General features: G+C 39.6%; 1 protein-coding gene across 2 annotated transcripts in view; it reads left to right on the plus strand.

Moving 5' to 3' along the window:
• Window positions 1–12144, plus strand: part of SCN11A (sodium voltage-gated channel alpha subunit 11) — a 149761-nt gene that overhangs the window by 111753 nt on the left and 25864 nt on the right. For both annotated transcript variants that reach the window (XM_047740267.1, XM_047740276.1), the window contains 4 exons: window positions 3739–3852; window positions 4565–4679; window positions 7492–7646; window positions 10635–10808. In XM_047740267.1, coding sequence (XP_047596223.1) covers window positions 3739–3852; window positions 4565–4679; window positions 7492–7646; window positions 10635–10808 — 558 coding nt within the window. The remainder of the gene's footprint in view (window positions 1–3738; window positions 3853–4564; window positions 4680–7491; window positions 7647–10634; window positions 10809–12144) is intronic.

A 12144-nucleotide genomic window follows, 5' to 3' on the forward strand; every position in this document is an offset into this window, starting at 1 on the left:
CTTAACCCACTGAGCCACCCAGGCGCCCCAAGGCATCAATTTTAAACTGTTTTAGACAACTTCATTTGAAGTCAGCTATAGAGAAGAAAGGAAAATAAATATGAATTTTTCTCATCTTTTATAATTATGGACTTATCTTTACCTGTGCTCTTTGCTCTTTTGTGTGGATTTTTATTACCATTTAGGATCATTTACTTTTAGCCTGAAGGACCTTCAGTATTTTTTGTAAAGTGGGTCAGCTAGCAAAGAATTTTCCATTGTTGTTTATGTACTATTTTATTTACCTTCATTTTTGAAAGATAGTTTTGCAGGATAATAAAATCTTGGTTCACATTTGTTTTTTAATTTCAGCACTCATGGTATCTCATTCCATTGCTTTCTAGTCTCCACTGTTTCTAATAATAAGTTAGTTGTTGGGGTGCCTCTGTGGTTCAGCCGATAGAGCACATGGTTTGTAATCTCAGGGTAATGAGTATTGGTATGCTTCATGGTGTTTTACATTCCTTTGAGCTTCCTTTAAGTTTACATCCTTCCTTCTTTCCTGTGCTCTTTGGATTGCATAATCTTTCCCGATCCCTCTTCAAGTTCACTGATTCATTCTTCTGCCAGTTCAGATTTACTGTTGCTCCACTTAGTGGATTTTTCATTTCAGTTATCACACATTTCAACTCCAGAACTTTTATTTGTTTTTTTAAATAATCTCTGTCTCTTCATTGATACTCTTTTTTGATTATACATTGTTATCTAGTATCCTTTATTAAATATTTTTAATACTTTTAATATACTTATGACTGCTTTGCATTCTTTGTTTATTAACTCTGGTATCCAGATCCTCTCACAGGAAGCTTATGTTGCCTGCTTTCTTCCTATGTGTAAGTCACACTTCCCTAGGTTTTTCCCATGTTTTATCATTTTTGTTTAAAATTGGACATTTTAAGTAATATATTGTAGCAGATCTGAAACCTATTCTCTTTTCTCCTCTTTAGGGCTTGTTTGGTGACTTGGCTAGACTATTCTAGTGAAGTCTGTTTCTTTTTTCCCCCACCTCCCCTCACCACACACACACAAATGTGAAGTCTTTGGTGTTGCTTCTTAGAGGGCACACCCTTGGGTTTGCAGACAGTCACTGCAGGGTGATAGTTATTTTAGCAGGGCCCTCTTTGACTATTTCTTTCCATGGTCTCCTATTAATCTGTCTGCCTTATTTGGTATCACACCCAGATTTGGAGCTGAACTAATTGCTGGCTAATTGCTCTATTGTTTTTGACAATACCACAGGGCATTAATTCCTCCACAGTCTGATCTAATTAATTTCAGGGAGGGACACTTTTAAGGCCAGTCTTCGAGATTTGTTCTGACCCCAGGGAGATTTATTTTTAGCTGTCTCTTTCCATGTTTTTCTGTAGTGAATTTGCTGACCTGTGGTTTAATTTGTTACTTTTAATGAAGAAGAGCTACTAGTCTCTTCTTATTCGTTTATCATCAAAGTCTCCATTGTTTTCAAGAATACCCTTAGGCTTGAACCCCCACATTATTCCAGTATAAAGTCAGTTCTTTTTCAGGAGAACTTCAGAGTTCTTGTTTCTTATGGAATGCCTCCTACCGTGGAGAAAATCTCTTAGCTAATAATCCAAGTTCTTGGAGGGGCAGTAGCCTCTCATCTTCTCAGCTTCCTTCTTTCTGCATGGAACCTCTTTCCTAAAAACTAGCTGGGGTGAGGGTAATCAGGATCCCAGTATTTTCAAGCTGTTGAATCTGGAATAGAGTCTCTGTCCTATGAGTAGAGGCTGGATGGAAGAAGAGTCCAATTTCTTGGCCATATTCAAGAGTAATGTAGCCTCTTCAACTCAGAGTTGGAGAAGATGAGAAAAGCTGGTGATCTATACCTCCTACTAAGATACATATCTCTTGATTGGGGGCTGAGGGTAGAGGATGCCTCATCTTCTTGGTCGCAGCTGCCTTGAGTAGGGCTTCCATCAAACTGAGCTGGAGGATGGGGAGAGAGAGGGAAGCTCATGTTTCAGTTTCCATGGACTCCTGCTGCTATTACTGAATTCTGAAGATTTTTTTTGAATACATGTTTCTTCACTTGCTATATGCCTTAGGACAATTTCCAGAGACTTTAAATGACTTTTTAGAAATATTTTTCATCACTTATGCCTATTTCCCTGGAGATCATGTCCTTGGAGCTCCTTATACTGCCATCGAGGAAGTAAACTATATATACCTTTTTCATTAATTCCTAATTTTACTCATTTTAATGACACTCTCAGATTATTATATTAATTTAATTTTTTTCTCAAGTAAAGTCACCTCCTAGTAGTTAATTTTTAGGGCTACTGATTTTGTTTAGCTCTTCCTACATTTTGGAATGTTAGTTTAAATTTCTCTTTAATGAGAGGATCTGTCACTCTCTCTGCAGTCTAGGTTCTGTGATGTCTTTAATAGACCTTCCTAAGGCAGCCACTACAGAACCAAATCTTTCGTTGACAATTTAGGATTCTTGTCTATTCGTGATACGAGGTGTACTTCAGATCCAGTGGGTTCTTTTACCCAGGCCTATTTCTGAGGCTGTACTTCCTCCTGCCTCCATAGATATGCAGCTGTGTATAATTTTAATTCCAAGCATTGGCCACAACTTGTTTTGACTTTCTCTCTTAAGTGCAAGAACTTCAGCCCAGTCCATAGTTTCAAGCCTTGAATATAGCTGTGGTTCCCTTCCTCACATGGGGCACTTCTAGTCATCATTACCTGCTACATGCTTTAGATTGTCACTGCTTTATATTTCTGTTCTGTGTCTGGTCCATAGCTATATTCACTTGTTTCTTGTTTGTGTGTGTAATATATCAAAGCATGTTGTCAAATGGGAGAAGTGTTCTTAAATTATGATCTTACACTGTCAGAGTTGCAGGAACACTCACATAGATTTTAAGATGAAACCTTTACCTAAGGCATGACTTTGCACGTCTTTCTTGGATATACCTGCAAGTCCTCAGACAAAATTTATTTTTTATTTTTACATAGTAATACATTTTCATTTTTCTCTTTATGCCCTTTTCTATTTCACTAAGCCAAACCTCTATACCCCAAAGAATAAAAAAATTATTTTCCATATTATTCTTTTAACATTTTTACTCATCTGTTTTTATATCAGTGTATCAAATCATTATGGATTTTATTTTTACTATATTCTGGCATTATATTTTCAGGGATAACTAATTATATGACTTATTAAATAATTTATTATTTAGCTGTTGAAGTGAAAGGATACAGTAAATTTCACCTCTGCATTATTTGGTGAATTTTTTTTTTACCAAAACCATATTGTTTGATTATATGACTTTTGAGTAAATTTTATTACCTGTTTCCTATAGTAGTTTCCCCAGAATTATTTTATGTTGACTTTCTCCAGGAGCAGTTTTAAAAAGTAAACAGAAACAAAAGTAATAATGTCATAATTTAAACTTGTTTTATCTTTTTTTTTAAGATTTTATTTACTTATTTGACAGACAGAGATCACAAGTAGGCAGAGAGGCAAGCAGAGAGAGAGGGGGAAGCAGGCTCCCTGCAAAGCAGAGAATCTGACATGGGGCTCGATCCCAGGACCCCGGGATCATGACCTGAGCTGAAGGCAGAGGTCTTAACCCACTGAGCCACCCAGTCACCCCTGAACTTGTTTTATCTTAAGTGAGATTTCCAGGAAGACTATTAATTCTACTCTGGGCTTTTTGGTGTCAGGCCTTTGAACTCCATCAGGCGACCAAGAGGCCCATCAGCCCAGGAGCTCAAAGTGTGGAAATTGATGTGTTCTCTGAAGACGATATATGTTTGTCAGAACAGGATTCCAAAAAGGTAATTTTCCCAGAGTGTTCCAGAAGGAACACGTAGCTTATCCATATACATTCTCCAACATAGCCACTGTAGCTATCAAGAATAAAATATCAGGATTAATGCAGAACAAACTGCCAGAATTAGATCTTAAGCAAAGGCCAAGGTTTTATCACCTCTCCACCAGTACATCTGGGGCATGATAATTCCTCCTTGTGCTAGGCTGTTCTGTCTGTTGTAGGATGTTTAGCAGCATTCATGGCATCTACCCACTAGATGTCAATAGTTGTGAAATTGAAAGTGTCTTTAGATATTGTTAGTATGTCTACTTGAGGGCAAAATCAATGAGAATCACCAGTCTAGACCTATTATTCCAGGATCTGAAAGAGCTAAAAATTAGTCTCAGTAAAATAGCCTTCACCTCATCACACAGCCTCTGATATTATCAGAGAGATGATTTGTAGGGAGGAAAAGGTTGAGATACTGTGTCTTTATATACCTCACCTTTTTTCAGCCAGGGGAGAGCAATTAGAGAATTCTCTCCTAAAGCCAGAGCTAGTCAGAGCATTTTAAAAAGCACCCAAAGAGAGGGGCACTTTCTAACTATACCTATACCTAGAATCCTTTGTCTAGCTAACTTCATTCCTAAAAAGTTATACACTAAGGTATTAGGTGCTACCATTGTGAAAGTCAGTCTTGGTAAATGATTCCCCTTTTCCTTTGTTCTGATATGCAGAAGTGTGATACTACCAGTGTGCTCTCAGAATGTAGCACCATTGATCCACAGGATCCCTTTGGGCAGATACATAAAATTATTCCCAAAAAAGAACCAGAGAGATGTTTTCCCAAAGGTAAGTGTCAGTATTCCTGCATCCAGTTTACAGAATATTTGGATGAGTTTCTGTTACACTGTGAAGCTCTGGGATTTTGTTAGATGTGTTATTTCTACTTCTACTGGAAACAGAAGTGAAGAGAGGGCATCCATAGATTTTGGGGGCCATTATCAGATCCAAGCAAAGGAGATTTCAGGAAATTCTTGATTTAGGTCAGCTCAACTAACACAGCCTAACAATGAGGGTAGAAGCTCTAGGAAACTTTCCTATTGCCCAGATTATGGGCTCAACAAATGTAGATAGATAGATAGGTAGAGACTTAAATGAATGAATGAATCTAAAATTAAAAATTTTTTCATAAGTTTAACACTAGACTGGTCTCAGAACGGACACCAAGAATGAGCTTCAAACTAATTCCAGGGTGTGTGACAGCCCCCAAACTGCCCATGGGGTCAGAGGTTAGCCTAGATATAGATTACTGTTAGTTATTCTGACTTATATTTGGACTGTTGCTTGAGGTGTATACAGGATGTCAACAGTGAAGTTGGAGAAGAAACAGAGTAGAGAGCCCAGATATGGACCCTCAACTCTATGGTCAAATAATCTTTGACAAAACAGGAAAAAATATACAGTGGAAAAAAGACAGTCTCTTCAATAAATGGTGCTGGGAAAACTGGACAGCTATATGTAAAAGAATGAAACTTGACCATTCTCTTACACTGTACACAAAAATAAACTCAAAATGGATAAAAGACCTCAATGTGAGACAGGAATCCATCAGAATCCTAGAGGAGAATATAGGCAGTAACCTTTTTGGTATCAGCCACAGCAACTTCTTTCAAGATATGTCTCCAAAGGCAAAGGAAACAAAAGCGAAAATGAACTTTTGGGACTTCATCAAAATCAAAAGCTTCTGCACAGCAAAGGAAACAGTCAAGAAAACAAAGAGACAACCCATGGAATGGGAGAAGATATTTGCAAATGACAGTACAGACAAAAGGTTGATATCCAGGATCTATAAAGAACTCCTCAAACTCAACACACACAAAACAGACAATCATATAAAAAAATGGGCAGAAGATATGAACAGACACTTCTCCAATGAAGACATACAAATGGCTATCAGACACATGAAAAAATGTTCATCATCACTAGCCATCAGGGAGATTCAAATTAAAACCACATTGAGATACCACCTTACACCACTTAGAATGGCCAAAATTAGCAAGACAGGAAACAACATGTGTTGGAGGGGATGTGGAGAAAGGGGAACCCTCTTACACTGTTGGTGGGAATGCAAGTTGGTGCAGCCACTTTGGAGAACAGTGTGGAGATTCCTCAAGAAATTAAAAATAGAGCTTCCCTATAACCCTGTAATTGCACTACTGGGAATTTACCCCAAAGATACAGATGTAGTGAAAAGAAGGGCCATCTGTACCCCAATGTTTATAGCAGCAATGGCCACGGTCACCAAACTGTGGAAAGAACCAAGATGCCCTTCAACGGACAAATGGATAAAGAAGATGTGGTCCATATAAACGATGGAGTATTATGCCTCCATCAGAAAGGATGAATACCCAACTTTTGTAGCAACATGGACGGTACTGGAAGAGATTATGCTGAGTGAAATAAGTCAAGCAAAGAGAGTCAATTATCATATGGTTTCACTTATTTGTGGAGCATAACAAATAGCATGGAGGACAAGGGGAGTTAGAGAGGAGAAGGGAGTTGAGGGAAATTGGAAGGGGAGGTGAGCCATGAGAGACTATGGACTCTGAAAAACAATCTGAGGGTTTTGAAGGGGTGGGGGGATGGGAGGTTGGGGGAACCAGGTGGTGGGTATTGGAGAGGGCACGGATTGCATGGAGCACTGGGTGTGGTGCAAAAACAATGAATACTGTTACGCTGAAAATAAATTTAAAAAAAATTAAAAAAAAAAGAAAGGCTGGTTTCTAGAAGAAGGAGGAATGGCATAAAAGACTGAAAAAAAAGCCTTTTAGGGAGATTAACCTATTGATATTCTGAATAATGGAGGAGGGCAGAGGCTGACTGAGGACACCTCACAGTAGCTTAGGAAGATGATGAGGAAAGGAGTGTAATGTTGTAATCACCGTGAAATTAACCTCCATGGAACTTGGAGGATGGTGATGAGGGGAGGGGGTGATGTAATTCAGCTGAAGGCTGGTGTGTGTTGAGGTTAAATGCTTAGCTATGTGTAAACACCTTGACAATTGATCAGATTGTGTGGTTTGGGTGGTTCACGGAGCCTGTGCCCATCTTTACTTCATTCCCCTCAGTCCTTAGGACACTTTGCCAAAAGAAATTGCTGCATGAAAAACAGCCAGGAAGCCTCAGTGGCACACAATAATGAACATGCATATACAATACTCCACTCATCTAGCCTCATTATTTCTGCTGATTTTGGAGGGCTTTATTCATATGAGTGGTAATGATTGGGAGTTGGCCTGGCCTGGGCTTAACTGGGCCCCTTGTCTCTGTACCACATGCCCTTTCTCCTTCTTCTGAAACCAGTGGCTGGCCCAAATATTCCTTTCTTTATGGAGATGGTGCCAGAGAGCAAGTAGAAACATGCAAGGCCTCTCAAGGCCAAAGCTCAGAACTGGTGTGTGTGATTCCCACTCTGTTCTATTGGCCAAAATCAAGCCACATGGCTGAGCCCAGATTCAAGGGGTTGGAAAATGACTCCACCTCTTCAGTGGGAAGAATTGCAGAAGTAAGGGACATGCATAAAGGGAAGGGTGAAGAGTTAGGGTTATTAATTCAGCTCATTACAGACACTAAGAATAATGCTACTGTTCATTCCTTGCAGGCCTGGGTCACTGCTTTCCATGCTGTGCCATGGACAAGAGAAAGTCCCCCTGGGTCATTTGGTGGAACCTGAGGAAAACTTGCTACCAAATAGTGAAACACAGCTGGTTTGAGAGCTTTATTATCTTTGTGATTCTGCTGAGCAGTGGGGCACTGGTAAATTAACACAGTCTTGTGAGGACATTGGGCATTGGGTGTCTAGCTTACATTCTGATATGGGGCTGTGAATATGGGGAGACCAGGCAGAAGGGGGATCTTTGCTGCTGGTTTCCCTTAAGGGCAGGATTTTGCACAACTTCTGGAGTCCTGCTCCAACTAGGAAGTCCCAAGCCAAAGACACTTTACTTATGGGGAAACATGATTCAAATCAACACTTTAAAGTGGCTACTGGAGTCTCTCCCTGAACCTTATGCCTATCCCTCATTCTTGGAGAATTTCTAGAGATTTTCACTGTATCCTATATGTCTCTTTCTCTAGATAGCAATATTCCTACCTGTCTTTTCTGGAAAACTATAATGCTACTTTCCTAAAGGTAGAACATTAGGAGGAGAAGGCTACAGGGACCAGATTTTGATTTAATATTCTGTCTTGGTATTTTCCATCAGTCATGGTCCCTTGAGAGGAGAGACAAACATATACTGCTTTATTTACATAGCAAATCCTTCCAGATCAAGGTATAGTGGTCCCAGTGAGTTTTGGAAATAACTCTAAATCCATGCCTCCATAGCATATAGTCATAAACTCCTTCCTACTCTCTCTCCTCACTTTTTGGTCCTTCTTGCCTCCCTTACTTGAGTGATAGCATCTTCTTTCTTATCACCTACATGTTTCTCTCTTTTTCCCTCTCTCCCCTTCTATCTTGTATTTTCCCTTAAAATGGCCATAATGTAGAACTAAACTCTCTATTTGTTGTGTAAGTAAGTGGTGTCTTAGATTCTCCCTTACTGATTTAGAATCACAGGGCATTTCACAGTAAGTCACTAACAATTAGAAGGGACAAGGAAATGTCTTGCTTCTTTACCGTTGCCTTCCTGGTTCGTGCTTTACACTCGTGTGATCTCTGGGTGAACGGAGAGGAGCACATACCGTGAGCCGCTAGATCCTATGATCAGCACACATCTTCATTTATCTACTTACTGCAGGTAAATTACTTCTCACGCAAAAAATAAAAAAATAAAAAAAGTAAATCTCTAAACCATGCCAGAGAACTCTCTTAATTAATTTTTGTTGCTAATCCTTGGTCTAGGATTCCATGTAGCCTTCAGGTACTTGCATTTTCACTGGATGTTTACTCTTATTCAAGTAATAGCGTTCTTTCATTTATTCCACAAATGATCAAGCCCTGTGCTAGTCAGTGGGGAAAAATAGTGTTGTCAGAAGGTCAGGGGCACATGGTACCATCCTCCTAAGTTGTCATCTGCGATCTGATGAGGCAAAGTGTAGGTTGGGCAGAGGAAGACAGAGCACACAATGCAGAGGGTTCTAGGAGAAGGACTCAGGTCCTATTTCACTTTACATAGTTGTAGACAAATGGAAACAAGAAACATCTAATCCCTTGCCACTGTATGTGGTATATTGATCAGCAGTCTCAATATCACTTGCAAGCTTGCTAGAAATGCAGTCTTGGGCCCACCCCAGACCTGCTGAATCAGAACATAAGTGCTTTGGGACTCATTAGAGTTTGGGAAGCAAAATCTGAGCAACTGAGTAAAAATGGGAACTTTCTGGACAAGGAAATAGTCTCATTATAATGTGGGAGCCTCCAAAGTTTAGTGACTGATATTGACCTACTCTTCAATTGAACGAAGTGAGATCTGCTGAGCCAGGTTGTTGCTCAGCTTCCAAAATAAGAAGGGAAATGAGATTCTAATACCATCCAGATTTGTCTCTCTTCAAGCAGGCACACAGACAAGTCCCTGACTTCCAGGAGCGTGGAGTCTAGTAGGGATGACAGATGGGGTCCAAACAATTATGGACAAGGGCCATAGTGATACACTCAGAAAAGCAGTGGATGACATGGGGCCATGCAAAGCAGGCACCTAATTGTCTTGGTGGAAGAAGGAAAGTTTCCAAAGAAAATATTAACTGAAATGAAACTTTAACAGTGATGAGGAGCCGGCAGGGGACAGGAAGAGGTAGAGAGCCTTCTCCAATCAAAAGTTCACTTAGGAGCTGGAAGTCAGACTGTTTTATTCTTTTGCATTTTTTTCCTCCAGGGCCATGGGGCTATGAGATTACCTAAATATCCAACAGTAGGACCAATTTCGTTCTTGCCTTCAGTTTTTGCCCAAATGTCTTGACAGGTTCAGTACCAAGGACCCTTATCTTCTTCTTCTTCTTCTTCTTCTTTTTTTTTCCCCATTCTCAGTATCTCTGTAGAGGCCAAAAGGACAGCTTCTACCCTAGTTATATAGACGCCTAGAATCACATACACACTTAAGGTGAGGTAGATGTTTGGATGTAACATGAAAAAGGGTCTCTCCAGAAGCTAGAATGTCTCACTTTCATGATTACACTCAACAAATGTTTAATATTCAAACTAATTTAGCCCTAGCCCAGAGCATCCCCAAATTTTGTGTGTCTAGGTACCCCAAAAATGGGCTCATACTTAGGGAGCACTGGAGTAAGTTGTAAGGCTGTTTGTTGTAGATTTTTGGCCTCAGGGTTGGTAAAATCTAACTGTAGACTAAGGTGTTTGGAACTAAGGTGTTATGAGCAATGGAGAGCCACTGAATAGAGCCACTAAGGTAACTAGGAGGATGATAGAGATGGAATATGCCACTGGGTGGTTCTGGAAAAGATGGCATGATATTGTTAGCAAGAGTTGAAAGGGTCAGGAAGACCAGGAAATTATGTGGTGATCTGTTAGGAAGATATTTTCATATTCCAGGGATCAGTGATGAGAGCCTAGGGAGATATTGTGGCAATAGAAGTCTAGAAATAGGATTTTCCTTCTTCCAGTTTTACTTACTCAAGGAATTTATTCCACTGGGAAATTTCCTTCTTAATACCTTTTGAGCAAACCTTGTCACCAAAAGAGACGCTAGTTTATTCAGATAAGGAAGAAAATTTTAAAAAGTAAGGTCAGCCAGTAGTTCTAAGCAAATATTCAACCTGGCCTATGGCTATGCTTTATCATTTCAGGTATTTGAAGATGTTGACCTTGAGAAAAGACCCAATATCAAAGAAATACTTAATTGTACTGACCATATTTTCACATACATTTTTATCCTGGAGATGGGTCTAAAATGGGTGGCCTTTGGATTTAGGAAGTATTTCACCAGTGTCTGGTGCTGGCTTGATTTCGTCATTGTGATTGTAAGTTTACCATCTCTGTTTTCCACGCAGGCAGGGGTTGGGGACAGGGAGGGGAATATGCTTTTCCTGTGTGCCTTGTTTGGGTGCCTCTCCAAAATACTTTTTCTTCACCGTACTTGTAAGTAGTTGTCATTTATCTGTCAGCCGTCCTGCTCGTCCTAAGTCTCATTCCTCACACTGCACTTCATATTCCCACTACCCCAATACTTTCTGTGATGACACTCATCCACTTCTCTCCATAAACACTGCTTATGTCTGATGTATACCTAGAATAATTCTGAATGTCCCAATCTTCTCCTTCCAACTTTCTATTTTCTCTCGAGACTTCTCAAAGCAGGTCAGCGGCCAGCAGACTAGGCTGGCCTCCATCTTAATTGTCAAGCAACATAAGAGGATTATTCACATACATTCTTTCATTTAATCTGCACAACGATGTTCTCACCAGAGTTGTACATTACTTACCACATTACAGATAAGGAAACTTGAAGCTCAGATGGTCAGCAACTTGTTTCAGACGAAACTGGAATTCATACCTTGGTCTGTGTGATGTTAAGGCTGATCACAGTACACCACATTTATTCAGTTCTTTCTCTATGCCAGGTATTCTGCTGTATGCTTCATAAGCATTCTTTCTTTGTTATCACAACCACTCCATGCGGTAGGTGCTACTACTTTTTCTCATATACACAGGAAGAAACTAAGTAACAGAGAGGTTAAGAAACGTGTCAAAAATTGGCCAGCTAGAAGTAGTGGAGATGAAACTCAGACCCAGTAAGCCTCTCTCTGAAGCCCTTGATTTTAACCTCTGTATTCTTTCTACCATGTGCTAATTAGTTAGACTTTGTCCCTGCTATTTAAAGAAGTAGACATGACAGATGCATAAGCATAAGCCATGTGGTCAACATAGCAACTAGAGAACCCTAATGTTGTTAATGTTGTTGGTGGACATAAGTAGGCAGGTGGTTCGGGCATTTTAGAAAGGCATCAGTGCTATGGGAGCTCCAACAGAAATAATAAAAAAGAATAAAAATAACCACATGTCTATAAACCCTATCAGTTTCCAGGGTTATCTTATAGTATAGTGAAGAACCCATAAGATAGTGGACAGATGATTGGTATCTACATTCTAAGAAACTGTGGTCTACTAACCTAAACTCAGGAAACTGATCCTAAAATTATCTTGTCTGCTCTCTTTCTGTGTACCTTAGGCAAAATACTTCCTCCTTTTGATAAGTCTTCACCTTAATAAAAATGAAAGTATAGGCTACAAAGTGCCCAAATTAGACCAGATACAAATGGAAAACATGAATCTAACAATAGCCATTTAAAATATCAA

This window comes from Lutra lutra, chromosome 1 (genome assembly GCF_902655055.1).
Source record: "Lutra lutra chromosome 1, mLutLut1.2, whole genome shotgun sequence".
Taxonomy (NCBI): domain Eukaryota; kingdom Metazoa; phylum Chordata; class Mammalia; order Carnivora; family Mustelidae; genus Lutra; species Lutra lutra.